The sequence below is a fragment of the Macaca mulatta genome, chromosome 10, assembly GCF_049350105.2.
Source record: "Macaca mulatta isolate MMU2019108-1 chromosome 10, T2T-MMU8v2.0, whole genome shotgun sequence".
Lineage (NCBI taxonomy): Eukaryota > Metazoa > Chordata > Mammalia > Primates > Cercopithecidae > Macaca > Macaca mulatta.
Window position 1 is genome coordinate 98,995,680 of NC_133415.1, and position 15,625 is coordinate 99,011,304.

The 15,625-nt window shown below is 53.3% G+C and overlaps 1 protein-coding gene across 1 annotated transcript in view; it reads right to left on the minus strand.

The window, feature by feature from the left end:
• Window positions 1-15,625, minus strand: part of CDH22 (cadherin 22) — a 135,162-nt gene that overhangs the window by 17,384 nt on the left and 102,153 nt on the right. The window contains exon 8 of the mRNA XM_015148909.3: window positions 8,710-8,846. Within this exon, the coding sequence (XP_015004395.2) occupies window positions 8,710-8,846 (137 nt within the window). The remainder of the gene's footprint in view (window positions 1-8,709; window positions 8,847-15,625) is intronic.

The window sequence follows — 15,625 nt, forward strand, 5'->3', positions numbered from 1 at the left end:
TAAACTAATTGATGCAGCCTTGAGGAAGGCTGATTGACAGCCCGGGGCTGAGCAGGCCTGCAGCCTTAACCGATTCCTAAATTAAAATTAAACGTGCTTTGGCCCGGTGCTTCCTCCTTGAGCTGCCTCACCATTAATCCGGGGAGGTGGCAGGTGAAGCCCCGGGGGTCTGAGGGACCTGCGGAGGCTGGGCAGCTCAGGGTGCCTCGGGGAGAGACCAAACTCGGAGCAGGAGAACTGCTGTGCAGTGGGGCAGGTCTCTCACCTTCGCTGGGCCTCAGAGTTTCTTCTGTATAATGGATGGGGGATTGGACTGGACAATCTGGAACTGAAACCTGTGGTTTTTGCTGACAGTTGTGGATCAAGCATCTCCTTTGTACCAAGGACACAGCATGAACAAGACAGCACGGTCTCGGTCTAGTGGCAGGGACAGACATTACTCCAGACTGTGATAAGGGCTGAGGGAAGAAGCTCAGGAGCTGCGAGAGCTTGGAGCAGGGATCTTGCCTGGTGGGATGCAGGATGTTTTTCCCGGAAAAACATGATATTTCTGTTGAGTCCTGGCGAGTCCTGACTGGGAAGTAATTGCATGAGGGGCAAGGGAAAGGAAAGATTGTCTTAGGCAGTGGGATCAGCACATGCAAAGGCCCTGGGGTGGGAGGGGAGGATGTGGATCTCTTCCAAGCAGGATCCCAGCCCCTACTAGAATTCCTCATTTGACATCTGGACCAACCTGAGTGGGCGTGGGAATGGGGCTGGGGGCCAATGGGAAGGGCAAAGGAGACGGGGCCTGGCCTGGTGCCCCTGTTAGGGCACTCCTATGAATGTGCTCCTCCCTGGAAGAATGGCAACAAACACATATTAAGCACGTGCCAAGACCAGGGTCTGGACTGCCCCATTTCGTCCTGTCAACCACAGTGGGAGGCAGGGACTGGGACTGTTGCTGTTTTACTGATGAGGAAACGGGCTCCGAGGGGTGAGATGACTTGCCCAAGGTCTCATAGGAGCTGGTACTTGAAACTGGGTCTGGTTTTAAAGGGGAGTTTTTAACCACCACATGGTGTTGCCTTTTTTGTCTTTAGCTGTCAGAATGCATCTTGCCTTCAAGGCCCTGAACAAATTTCCCTGCTTCCTCCAGGAAGCTCTCCTTGATTGCTCTAGGTTCTGGGCGATCCAAGGATAAGCCCAAGTCCGCCATGCCCACAGGGTCCCCCATGAGCATGCTGCTGTGGCCTCTCCAGCCTCGTCACTACTCCACCCTCCCTCTTCCACTCTGCTCCGAGTTTGCTCCTTTACCTCCTTCAGGTCTTGGCCCAGATTTCTTCTCGGAGAGGCCTCCCCTAAAGACCTTATTTCCATGCGCCCTTTGCCATCCTACCAAACACCACTTCCCTGCCTTATTCCTCTTTGTAGCATTTACCCAGCACCCTCTGTTTTTATTGAACTTTCTCATCCTCTCTCTTCTCCCCTAGAATGTAAGCAGAATTTGTGTATATTTTCTTTACTGCTGTATCCCCAGTAACTGTGTGTATGCTACATAGTAGGTGCTTAATAAAGGTGTGTCAGAGGAATGGATTCCACTGTCTGTGACATCTCTGACCATGGCCATGCTCCAGGAGGGATGCTGGGGAGGTGCAGGGGAGAAACTGAGACCTTCTTGGATGAACTGACTCTGTCGTATCAGGGGTTGCGTCCCCTCCATTTCAGAAGCAGTCTAGTGCTGGGACCCTCTTCCTGCCTCTCCCTTTCTCTGTCTCTTGACCAAGGTTTTCTCATCAATAAAACAAATGGAGTTGGATTCTGTGGCTCTCCTTGGCTGTCACAGAGAAAGACAGAAGCCTAGACAGAAACAGAGAAGTGAAGCTGCAAGAGTGGGAGTGGGAGTGGGAAGGAGAGTGGGGGGTGGGGTGGGAGGGGGAGAGAGAGAGGAGAGAGATCAGCTCAAAGAAAGCGCCTTCCCTCTTGCTTGCAGTGTTGGGGACTGAGCAGAGCTTGGACCCTCTTCTCCACTGGCCCTCCAGCCCCTCCCTCCTCCCTGAGGGAGTTAAATTGCATCCAAACACCAGGCTCTGATTAGAGCTGGCCAGCTGGGCAGGAAGATTTATCATCCCAATTACAAACCCGCCAAGACAAGCAGGCAGGACAGTGAGGCGTGCGGGGCGAGAAGATGGGGGTGCTCCAGGGAAGTGGGTGTCAGGGCAGCCAGCAGCGAACTCCTTGCACTCCCTGCCCTGTCCCCACGCCCCCACAATGGGAGCAGGAGGCTCAGGTGCCCTTCTCTGTCCCTTGGAGGGACTTTGATGATCTATTTGTTTTCCACATTGAGACTGGAAGCTTTGACCTTATTGGGGGGAAGTTTGTTCCTCCAAGGAAAGGGTGGGGGAGGACTTCTGGGTGAAGCAGGGACCCTGAAATCATAACGTCCCTGAAACTCAAAGGGGAGATGGGGGAACTTTCCTTCCCCAGGAGCTGAGCTGGTCCCTAATGTTCTAGGCTGTCCTACTCCATGGATATCACAAAATCTTTGTTCCTGTTGAGGTCTGTTAGGTATTCAAGGTGGTACAGGATCCCAGGAGTCATCCAGTCCAAGGGGAGCCCAGGCCTGATTTGCATACCTCTAGTGACAGGGAGCTCACTGCGTCTTGAAGCAGCCCCTTCCATGTCGAGCTGTGACATGTCTCTTTCCCCAGGCAGCCTCCCTGGAGCTCCCAACCACCTGCCCTGGTCCTGCCCTGGACCCTCCAGCCCAAAGCTGAGCCTGACAGCTTCCCATATGTTCCCCCGACTCCACGTTTGCCCCCTCCAAGCCACCCTTCCCACAAACCCGAGGGAACATTGGGGACTAAACATCTGATCATGCTGCTCTTCTGCTCAAAGACCTGTGCTGGCTCCCTGTCACCTCCAGGAGATGTCTGGTTCCTCATGAGACACCAAGGCCCTTTCTGTACAGGCCCAGTGAGCTTCTTCACTCACGCCTTGCATCACCTGCTCCGGACACCCTCCAGCCCCAGAGACTGGCCACACCCAGCCTCTCTGTTTTCAAAATGGGCCTCGGACATCCAAGCTCCCAGGCCTTTGCACACAGGGGGCTTTCTGCTGGGAGCACCTGAATCCCCTTTCTGCCCATGGAAAAACTTCCTTGGCCTTTGAAACCCAGCTCAGGCGTCCTCTCGGCCAGGTGCTAATGCTCATGCCTGTAATCCCAGTGCTTTGGGAGGGCAAGGTGGGAGGATTGCTTGAGCCCAGGAGTTGGACACAAGCCTGGGTAACATAGTGAGAGTCCCCTCTCTACCAAAACCAAACAAAAACCACACACACACACACACACACACACACACACACACACACACACACACACAAGAGAACAAAAAATAGATGTCCCCTCCTCTGAGAAGGGTTTTCTGGCCCTCGCTGGGCGGGCCAGTCTCTCCCTGCTCCTCAGGAATCGCCATGACCCCATGACTTTCACTCTGTATTGTCACTGACTGTCAGTGGGTCTCTCCCCACCCACCTGTGAACTCTCGGGTCAGTGGCCAAGCCTTGTTCATCACCGGGTCCCAGAGCCCAGTCCAGGCTGGGGTGGGTGATAAGAGGCCCCAGAAAACACTGGCTGCGGGTACATGGCTTGTGGGTGTGTGGGGGGGTCCCTGCAGGAGAAACTGAGCACTTTCTGCTGCTCAGACCCCACTTCGACCTTCACTCCCCATCCCTGCCCCTTCCTCCAGCCTCCTTAGGCCTCCTCTATGGTCCTTCTGAGAGGCACAGACTGGGAGTCAGAAAGCCTCATGGGAGGACTCCCTTTCTTGGCCTCCGTCTCCTCAGGTACAAAACAGGATGGGTACAGGGCTGGAGCCCATGATCTCTGACATTCCCTCTCCTCTCAGATTCTCTCTCTGACTTAATAGAGCACCTACTATGTGTCAGGCACACAGTAGGAACCTGTGCTAAGCACTTGAGGCACATTATTTCTAATCCTTGGGGGATTTATGTTTTACAGAAAGCACTCAGCATAATGCCTGGCATATTGTAAGCTTTAAGTAAATAGAAGCTGCTATTACTAACTATTTTTTGAGATAGAGTCTCGGTCTGTCTCCTAGGCTGGAGTGCAGTGGCGTAATCTCGGCCCACTGCAATCTCCACCTCCCAGGTTCAAGCAATTATCCTGCCTCAGGCTCCCACGTAGTTGGAATTACAGGTGCCCACCACCACACCCGGCTAATTTTTGTACTTTTAGTAGAGATGGGGTTTCACCATGTTGGCCAGGCTGGTCTTGAACTCCTGACCTCAGGTGATCCGCCCGCCTTGGCCTCCCAAAGTGCTAGGATTACAGGTGTGAATCACTGTGCCCAGCTGGAAGCTGCTATTACTAATAGTTACCATTGTCACAGTCATCCAATAAAGTAAGTATGATTATCACCATTTTATAGATGAGAAAACCAAGGTAACAAGATGGGGAGTGGCATGTCCAGGCCCACGCAACTGGGAGCCATGCGACTAGAAGCATTTCTTCTCCATCATGCATTCCTGTTTTTCCAACTTCCAGCACGCAAGCCCGTTCATTCATCCCTTCAGTAAACACACATGCCTACTGTGTGCCTGGCCTGTGTGAGTGCTGCAGGTACAGACTGGGCCCTGCCCTCATGGAAGGTACCGTTTCCTGAGGAAGAGCGATCTTCACTGAATACTCACACAGATGCATCTAAAAACCATAACACGTGCTCTGTGGCATGAAGGGAAAAGCAGGGTTCTGTGAGACGTGACTTGGCCGGGGGTGACCCAGATGGGGAAGCTTCTGGCGAGTCTGGTTAACCCTTTGCTGTCCTGGACATCTAGCTATTACTCCTCCAGATCAGCTTAGGGCTGGATGACTCCTGAGAGGGTGACTGGGTACCCCCCTTGGTACTGCCCCCTCCCAGTGTTGGCTTTCCAAGTCTCCCCTAGATCCCCCCAGCCAGTCTCTTTGAAGACTGTCCCTTTACAACTGCCCTTTCCACCGAAGGATTCAGACACAAATTGTACTTTAAATTCAATATCGGTCATTAATATTTCATGATTACAAAACGTTAAAGATAATGTCAGTGGAAGGAGCGTCTGCATGGGCAGAATGGATGACTCAGAAGTTCGGGAGAGGGGAGCCGGCATACTAAGTGGCTCGGGAGTCTTTGAGGTAATCCAGTATGACAGGCGGCGGCTCCCGGCTGAGTGCAACATTCTCCGAGGTGCTCACCAAGCGCCGCCGCTGTGTATAAATATTTCCCCTCTGATTCTTGTCACCTCATGTTTGTTATGACTGGGAGCAGGTGGGGCCGTCGTGACCCTCTGAGTTTCTCTTCTGTTTTTGAGGAAGCCAAATGGACGCTTTGGCAGGAGGGCATGGGGCTGGGTGGGCAGACCCGATGGCCATGAACCTGGGGCTCTGGCTGGCTCCTGGGAGGCGGGAGATCTTGGGTTGAGCCTGCCCCTGCCTGGACTTGCTCGTGATCTTGGGGCCATCCCTGTTCTTCCCTGAGCCTCTGTTTCCTCATCTGTAAAATGGGGGTAATAAGTTTGTTCTCATCTCATGGAGATGGTGAAAAGGAAGAGTGGGTCAGTTATTTGTGATAGTTTTTTTTTTTTTTTTTGAGACAGAGTCTTGCTCTGTTGCCCAGGCTGGAGCGCAGGGGCATGATCTCAGCTCACTGCAACCTCTGCCTTTGGGTTCAAGTGATTCTAGTGCCTCAGCCTCCCCAGTAGCTGGGATTATAGGCGCGCGCCACCATGCCCAGTTAATTTTTGTATTTTTAGTAGACATGGGGTTTCGCCATGCTGGCCAGGCTGGTCTCGAACTCTTGAACTCAAGTGATCCGACCCCCTTGGCCTCCCAAAGTACTGGGATTACAGGCGTTAGCCACTGTGCCTGACCTGTGAGAGCTCTTGATTTTGTGCCAGCACCAGGGAAACAGGACTGGAGGGGCAGCTGAGGAGAGCCGAGCTCTGAAGTCAGGCAGGCTGGGGTTGGGAATCTGGACAAATGACTTCGCCTTGCTGAGTCAGTTTCCTCATCCCCACAGTGAAGATGGCAGTAGAATGGACACCCCTTAGGGGTGAAGATTTCATGAGCTCATCACAACAAAGGGCCTGGAACAGAGTCAAGACTGACAGATACCATCAACTGAGCACTTACTAAGCACCAACCACTAGGCTAAGTTCTTCCCATGAGCTATGCTGTTTGATCCTCCCACCAGCTCTCTGAAGCAAAACAATTCCTTTTCCCATTAATTAATATCCTGGGTGAGGAGTGGGCAGGGGCTGGGGATTGCAGCTCAGAGAAGGGGAGTCTCAAGCCCAGTGGCTCGTCTTCTCTTTTCAGAGATACATCTCCTTCCCCACGGTCAGTTACTGGGGTTGATGGATGGGAAGGGGGGGGGCTCAGAGAGGGGAGAGTGCCCAGAAAAGGGAGGCCATGCAGCAATGCTGTGGGAACCAAGCACTCCTGGTCCAAATCCCAGCTTTGCCAGTGCACATCTTCGGCAAGCAAGTTTCCTAACTCTCCAAGCCTCAATTTTCCCATCAGGAAAATGGGTGCTAATCATGCTACAGATCATAATTCAATAAAGTATGTGCTAGAAAGCATCTAGGCCAGGTTATATATATATAGAGTAAAAATTGTAAAATGTTTGTGGAGGAGTACCCCTCCCCTGATTCTCTCTCCTGTGAAATGGCAGCCTTACAGGCTTTGTATGCTATTCTAGCTGCTTTCTGAAAGAGACCCACTGGGTAGAAACACAATGCTTAACCCAAGAGGAGACTATTGCTGGTGGTGGGACATTGGGCTGGTGATAGGCTGGTGGCAGGGGTGAGGGGGCGTGTATCTGTGGGTAGGGAGAGGAGGCATCCCTGCCCAGCATCCAGGCCAGTCCTCCCTGGCTCCGTCTGCAGCCCAGAGCCTCAGTTGCTACCCAGGGAGCAGCTTTGAGGAGGCAAGGAGGGGGAGCTCTCTTCCCCCAAGTCCAGCCGCCACTTCCTCTCCAGCCACCTTTGTTATCTCCCTTCCATGCCGTGGAGGAGTGGATTCAAAGGCTCCAGAGCAGCAGGCACTGAGGTCTGAGCCAGCTTTGTATTTCCTTTTAAACTGCAGTTGAAAGAGACGAAGGGAACTTCAGCCTAGGGACTTCCTCGGCCCCAGAATGGGCCAGTGGGGCCTGGGAAATGGGGGGATGGCAGCTAGGGGAGGAGGAAGAGGGCTGGCAGGAGGAGCTTGGGGCAGGAGAGGCCTGGGGCAGAGAGGCCTGGGGTCCTGATGGGCAGAGGCAAGTTTGAATGTTGCCTACCCACCTGCAGCTCAGAGACTCAACCATATTCCTGTTGTCATGATTGCTTACTGGTGACTCTGTTGATGCCTGAGACCTTGAGGGCTGACAGGGTAGAGAAGCTGGGAGATCAGGTGGAGGCCACGGCAGTGGCAGTGTTGCTCTGGGCATGGAGGAAGCCTGAAGGCACTTCCCCTGGCCCCTCTCCCGGTGCTCTCAGCTCCTCACCTCCACAGCCTTACTTACCTGGATGCCATGTCTCAGGGTTCTTTTTCTTTCTCTCCCAACTCACGTTTCTCCCTAGCTGCACCAAACAGACAGACAGACACACACACATGCGCACACACACACACACGTACACGTACTCTTCCAGAAACTCAGGGCAAGCACCCTGAAGTCATCCTTGACACGTCTCCATCTCTCCCCAGGACATCAGCCCATGAGCAGGTCCCACTGGCTCTATCTTCAGCCCGTATCCCAAAGCCAGCCACTTCTCCCCTCCTTCTCACCTCTTCTGTAGCTACTGCCCTGGGCCAGGCCATGGTGCTATCTCCTAAGCACTATTGCTTTCGGCTTCTAGCTAAGTCCCCGTTTTCCCCTCAGGCTCCAGGCTCTTCTCAATGCAGCTGCCAGAGGTACCCTGACTGAGAACATCCCTCCTCTCTCCAAACGCCTCCAATGACTCCAAATTCATTTGGAGTAAAGTCCAAAGACCCTCCAGTGACTCTGGCTGACCATGCTGCCCCTCATCAACCACACTGGCCTCTTTGCTGTTCCTCCAACATGCTTGGCAAATTACACCGCAGGGCCTTTGCACTGGCTGTTCCCCCTGCTTGGAATGTTCTTCCTCCAGATGTCAGCATGACTTTCCCACCTTTTGAGGTCTTTGTTGAAATGTCTTTTCCTCATCTCTTAGATGTTCCCCTAAGAGAAGCAATGCCCCTCCTCCTCCCAGTTCCATTTCCCAGCCTCCTTCTTTCCTTGTTTCTTCTTAGCACTTAGCAACACTTGACATAGTATGTCCGTGCTTTCTGTTTGTTGATAGTCTCGTTCTCTCTATGAGGACAGGACCTTTTCTGTCTTGTTCAAGGCTGGATCCCCAGCCCCTAAAACAGGGCTTGGCATGTAGCAGGTGCTCAATAAATGATGAGAGAAGAAAGCCTAGCTTGAGACTAGCCCTATCCGCTTGACTTGGAACCCCGCTGGATCTTTGCTCTCACCCATCAGCTTTTGCCCTCACCTTCACCCCTGTGAGATCTTTGTCTAGTTTCTTTGCCCCGCCCCCAACCTTTGGCCCCTCCCCCGTGGGCTTTGACTGACAGTGCCGCCTCGGCTCTGCCCCCAGCCCTTGGCCCCTCCCCTCAGCTTTTGCTCCTCGGCCCCATATTTGCCCTTGGAGGGGGCGCGACGCCCAGCTCACCCGCCTCCATGGCCAGCACCGTGATGTTGTGCCAGCCAGCTGTCTCGCGGTCCAGCCCCTTGCCAGTCACGATGGCGCCTGTGTCCGCATCGATATCGAAGATCTGGTCCAAATCTGATTCGCGGTCAATGGCGTACCTGCGAGGGGCAGGGCGGGGCTGATTGAAGGTGCCCCAGTGCCAAATGGAGCCCATGCCCTTGTCCCCACACCCAACTCCAAGAGAGGGAGCGCCTGCCTGGGACACACACAAGGTGCAGAGAAGCCCCTTGCGACCGAGGAGGAGCGGGAAGCAACTGGGTTTGCATCTTAGTTGCACGGTGAACTGCTGTGACCATGGGCAGCCCTCAACCTTTCTGAGCCTCAGTTTCTTCAATTGGAATGGAGCTAATTGTACCCACAGTTGTCGTGAGGGCTGGAAGCTGGCAAAGTGCCTGGCACAGACTCACTGATTCTCTCTCTCTCTTTCTTTCTTTCTTTTCTTTCTCTTTCTTTCTTTCTTTTTCTTTCTCTCTCTCTCTCTCTCTCTCCTCTCTTTTCTTATTTTATTTTAGACGGAGTCTCGCTCTGTCACCCAGGCTGGAGTGCAGTGGTGCGACCTCGGCTCACTGCAAGCTCCGACTCCCGGGTTCACGCCATTCTGCCTCAGCCTCCCGAGAAGCTGGGACTATAGGCGCCCGCCACCTCGCCCAGCTAACTTGTTGTATTTTTAGTAGAGACGGGGTTTCACTGTGTTAGCCAGGATGGTCTCGATCTCCTGACCTCGTGATCTGCCCGCCTCGGCCTCCCAAGGCGCTGGGATTACAGGCGTGAGCCACTGCGCCCGGCCCTTTTTCTTTCTTTCTTTAGCCAGGGTCTCACTCTGTTACCCAAGCTGGAGTGCAATGGCGCCATCCCGGCTCACTGCGGCCTCGATCTCCTGGGCTCAAGCCATCCTCCTGACTCACTGAGCCTCCCGAGTAGCTGGGGCTGCAGATGCATGCCACCACGCATGGCTAATTTTTTTCTTTTTTTTTGTTCAGAGACAGGGTTTCGCTATGTTGCCCACGCTGGTCTCGAACTCCTGAGGTCAAGTGATCCACTCGCCTCGGCCTCCCAAAGTGTTGGGTTACAGGCGTGAACCACTGCACCCGGCCAATTCTTATCTTTCCCTAAGAGGTGCCCCTAGAATTGAGCTTGAAGGCAGAGACCGAGAGTGGGGGTGGCATTCTGGGCAGGGGAAACAGAAGGTGCAAAGGCGCTGCGGCTGAGCGTTATCCCAGAAATGGCAAACACTGCAAAATGGCTCGAACCGGGAAGCCGGAAGAGTTCGGCACCAGAACACACCGGTACAGCACGCAGTTGTCATGTACTGAGGAGCCAACGGGGAATTTTGAGCAGGGGAGAGGGGGTCGGTTGTGGCATCAGGAGGCTTCTCGGGAGGCCGCGGCGTGGACACGCGCTGGGCGAGTGCCGTGGGAGGGGGCCTGGGGACACGGCCGCCGGCTCCTCTCGCCTGCGCAGCACGCGCGAGCTAATCTGCAGCTTTTCAGTTGCCGCGTGAAAAAGCCCTTTGTTCCGCCTTCTTCCCTGGCCTTTGTGTGGCGGCTCCAGGCCTTAAAGGCCCGTGTCCAACACATGTCTCGGGCAGCAGCGGCCCAAAGAGGCCCCGCCAGCTCCGGCCGCCGCTTCCCCATGCTGATAACGCTGATGGGGGCGCCGCGAGGCTGCGCGCGGACAAAGGCCTCGAACGCCAAGCGAGAGCTCATTGTGCGCCAGGACAAAGCAGCCTGGTAAGGAGGGGGCCCTGCGCAGCCACACGGCCCCTCCCACAGGCAGGAGGAAAGGGGCTTTTTTGTAGTCTCCCAGAGTGGGGAGGGGAGGACCCCAGAAGCATTGCCTGCTGCGGGCCCAGAGCCCTGAGATGACCCCTCAGTGAGGCCTTGGCTGCACTGCCAAACCTCTCTGGGCCTCAACTACCCCATCTCTGAAATGGGGCTGTTGACACCCAGTGGAATTTCGTGGCTCTGAAAGCAGTCAGAGCTGGGTTTGAATCCTCTGCCACTGATTCTATCTGTATGACCTTGGGCAAGTCACTCTTTGGCTTCTGTTTACTCACCTGAAAAAGGGGATGACTCCTACTCACCTCACATTGTGGTGTTAGAGGAGGGGTGGGGCGTACAGGACAGCCCTTATGCTTTTCATGTTTACTGTCCTGGAGGTGAATGCCTATGGCAAACTGTAAAGGGCTGTACCTATGGGTGTAGTGGGCATTATAAGCCAATCCCCCGAATCCCCAATTTAATGCTCGATCCTGTTCCTAAGCTGCTAAACCCATATTCTTCTTGCCCCTGGTCACCTTGAGTCCTGTTGGCCTGGGTGAAAGTACGTGGGGAGGTTCAGACCCATGATTATAATTCCTCCCTACCATGCACTTAACAGTTTGGAGCCTGCTTCTCCCCCGACCATCCCTCCATTCATTCGTTTATGCCCTAAACACTAATTGAGTGCCTTCTCTGTGCTGGTCTGTGCTAGACTCGGGGGATAAAGTGGCAAGTGAGATAGAAGAGGTTTCTGCCAGGCATCTTATGAGGCTGATGTGGTCTCCATTTTACAGATGAAGACACTGAGGTCCAGAGAGGAAACTTGCCAAGCTTAGAGCTGCCAAGTATGGTTGTGCAGGTTGTGTCATGCACAAAGATACCAGGCCGAAGTGGGGAAGCGGGGGTGAATTCCAGCGAGCCTTCTGCTTGCCCAGCCACGTGTCCTAGACCAGGAAGTATCAAAGGGGGGCCTGTTTCTTATTTATACAAAGGTGACATGAGCTAGTGATGCCGATGCCCTGCTCAAGGGTACACAGCGACTCTGTCACAGAACTGCAAGTTGAAACCAGATCAGGGATTCCCTCCCACAGTTTTTTTTAGCCTGACTGACAGTCCATCCAAAGTTGAACCAGCCAAAGCCTCGATGCATGAAGCTTCAGGTCCCCTTTGCCCTAGCCTGGCCCTGTCAGATATCTGAGTCCAAAGGAGGTTGAAGGAGGCTCTTGAGCATCAGCTCAGCTGGAAGGAACCTTGGAGACACAGGTGGGAGGATAGAGGCCGGGAGAGGACCAGAGACATGACACGGCCTCGGCTCCTGATCCCTCGTCAGGGCTGGGCGAGAGGCCGGGTTGATGGGAGAATGCCAACTGCCTTCTTGTTGTTTCTCCTCCCTTCTTGGCTCACAGCTGTCTCCTCTCTCCTCCCTCGATGCTGCTGCTGCTTCTCCTCCTCCTCTTCCTCCTTCTCCTTTTCCCTATTTTCTCTTTTGTTCTTTCCTCGAGGGGAAGGGAGGGGCTGGAATCTAAGTGGAGGCAGCTGTTCCCAAGGCCATAGGGCGGGGGCAGCGGGCACCCGCCATTAACCAGCTAAAGACTTGGGGCTGGGGGTCAGTGCGGCTGGCTGGGCCCAGGTGTTTTTGTTCCAGCTCAGGGAGCTAGAGAGTGAGTGGGAGGGAGGGAAGCAGTGAGGGGTGGGAGGAAGCAGTGTGTGGCAGGGACTGTGGCCTGGCAAATGTAGGGGTGGAGGGGTGGGGTGGGGGCGAAGCTTGTGCAGCTCACGTGTAGTGCTCGCATGGGTTGTGTGTTTGGTCTGTGTTGTGGCTGGACAGTGTGTGTCAATATGTGAGTGGTGTTCCTGTGTGTGTGAGATTGTGCATTATATTTGAGCAGCAGCTCAAGAGGCAGCAGCTCAGCCCTGGATCTGGATCCAGGTCTGCGTTGCCCCCAGGCAAGTCAATTCTATCTTTAATTCCTAGCAAAATAGAGATGATAATCCTACTTTGTAAGTTGTCGGGAGAATGAAACGCATGTAAGGTGCCTAGCTGAGTTCCAGAAAATTACTCCATGAATGGGAACTATTGTCACTCTAATTATTATTCAGAGATGTCTGGTGGGGAATACACAGGAGTCCCCCCAACCCAGTGTGTGGCTTGCATACCTGGGGGCAGGGAGGTATCATGTAGGGACACAGTAGTCTGAGAAGGACAGGAGGCAGCTGTGGGTCTAGAAGGTTCTGCTTAAATTTTGCAGTCCTACTTCTCATTTGGTGACAACAACCTGAAGGGCAGCAAGGGGAACTAGAACAGGTGAGGCTGGAGGAACAGGGAGAGAATATGAGTTCGTGGCAGCTCATGTGTGTGTACACCCACATGTGCAAGGGAGGCCTGGGAATGGTGCCTAGGGGTGCAGATCTGATGCCCATCTGCCTAGGTTTGAAACCTAGCTGTGTGACCTTGGACAAGTCACCTAATCTCTCTGTTCTTCAGTTTCCTCCTCTTAAAAATGGAGATAGTAGGCCGGGCATGGTGGCTCACACCTGTAATCCCAGCATTTTGGGAGGCTGAGGTGGGAGGATCACGAGGTCAGGAGTTTGAGGCCAGCCTGGCCAACATATTGAAACCCTGTCTCTACTAAAAATACAAAAAATTAGCTGGGTGTGGTGGCACATGCCTGTAATCCCAGCTACTCATGAGACTGAGGCAGGAGAACCGCGTGAACCCGGGAGGCGGAGATTGCAGTGAGCCAAGATCGCGCCACTGCACTCCGGCGCGGGTGATAGTGCGAGACTCCATTTCAAAAAAAAAGGGGATAGTAATACCTACCTCACAGGCTGGTTGTGAGGTTTGGACAAGTGACTACCAATAAATCACTTAAGATGGTTCTTGGTGTACAGATTAGCTTTTATTTGTTGAGCAAGACTTTGTGTCATGAGCTCTTTGAATCCTTTCAGATACTGTCATCACTCTCATTTTACAGAGGAGGAAACTGAGGCTCAGAGAAGCAGCCAGGTATCTTGCCCTGGGTCACACAGGGCTAGTTAGTGGCAGAGCCAAGCTCCCATGTCTGTTCAGAGCCAGACGTCTAAGAGTATCCTCTTAAGGAGCCAGCCAGGTACACCTGCTGGCATTTCCATGTGTTAGCAACAGCACAAAATGCTGCTGTTGTCAAGGTTAGGGTGGAGAAAATGGGGAGGGTGCTGCTTCCTGGCTGGGGGTGCACATGTGGTTTTCCTCTACATAAACGTGTGCATATATAATGCATGCAGGCATAATAAATAGAGAAGGCTGCAGGCTTATGCACATACAGGCTTTCTGGTGTGCCTGTGTGTGGGCGCATGAACATACATGCAGCCGACTGAATGATGTAGCTGCCACCCAAGCTGCTTGTGTGTGTGTGTGTGTGTGTGTGTTGGGGTGTAGTGGGGGAGCCTCTTCCAAAACAAAGCAACCTGCCTCCTGCTCCACTGTCCCAACCAAGGGATTCCTTTCTGCTCACTCCACCCTATCTGTGACTGTTTTCCCCCATTCCCTTTAGGCATATACTGAAAAGCCCACACATGATGCCTGGAAAATTATATGTGGTTAATACTGGTTGCAGAATGAAAGGGAAAAAACGGGTGTGCAGACTACCAAGAAAAATGGTAATGACTATTTCCTGAGGGCCTGCTATATCTAAGCACTTAATCTTTCTTCCAGCCCTGAGAGCACCAGGCACAGAACTTGGTATGTGGTAGACATCTGATATCTATGAATGAGGCACATACTATTATGATGCCTATTTTAGAGATGGGCAAACCGAGGCTCAGAGGAGGTGCCTTGACTTGCCCAAGACTCCACAACGGAGCTGGGATTTGAACCCAGGTCTCCTCTGATTCCAAAGCCCTTGCACTTTCTGCTGCACCACACTGCAGAGTGCTGGGTGGAGAAATGAAGTGTTCGCTTCCTCCGCTGTAGTGTGGACTAGCTGGTTTTGATGTTCAAAGGAAACTCACGATGGGGCTAGGTGGGAACATGGCTGGGCTGATAAATGGTCGGTCTGTCTGCAAACCTGCCTAATTGAGAGGTGGGCCCATCTGAGCACTTTTCTCCCTCCTTCTAAAGCCTTCTAAGGCTTCCCACTGCCTACAGGATAAAGTTCCTCTTCTTCATGTGGCATTCAAGGTCCTTTGCAGCCTATCTCCAAGTGCCCTCTTGGCCCTATCATGAGCTTGTCCAGCTGGTCTCCCTGCTCCCAAACTTAACCTCCTGGCTCCATGATTCTGTCCCTGCCACCTCCCCTCCCCATCACTCCAACCTGGGGCACACTCTCCCCATTCCAAGCCTTGTCCCCTTCGTCCCCCTGCAGGGGCCTCTTGGGGCAAACCTCTGTCACTCCCCTTCCTGGTGCATAAACTACTCACCCCTCCTTGAAGCTCCTGAAGCCCCTGCCTCAGCCCAAGCCCACGTGTACCTGGACCTGTCACTGTATTCGTTCACACAGGCCCAGCCTTCCCATTGGCCCATGTCTGAGGCCATCATCTCTGTGGCCAGTGCACAGCGGAGAGCACTGCACAAGTTTAGGAACCGCAGTAACCACAAGGAGAGTAAGAAGCAGGAGTGAAATGGCAAAAGGCTGGATTCAGGAAGTGGTCAGACATGGGTCAAACCCTGGTGCTTCCCTTTTTGAGCTGGGTGGCCTTGGGAAGTCATTTTCCCTCTCTGACTCTCAGTTTCTTCATCTGTCAAATGAGTACAATACCCTCCAAAGGGAAATGAAGTAACATGAGGCACCTTCTACTATCTCCAGTGCAAAGGCTCAGAAAAATCTCTCTGTACCATCTGCTTTCCTGTAATTTCCAGGCACTCATTGTGTCCTGCAAACCATGCTAGGCAGAGTCTCCCAGGATGCCACTTCATGTCTTCATTTCCAGGGATGCACCAAGCTTGTTCCTGCCTCAGGGCCATTCTACTTGCTGTTCCCTGTACCTGGAATGATTTCTCTCACATTTTTGTATGGATGACTCCCCATCATTCTGATCTCAGCTCTTGTGTCACATCCCTGACTATACAATTCAAAGTGGCCCTCTGTGGTCCCAATCCCTCCTTATCCTATCACTCTGTCTATTTTCTTCATAGTGCT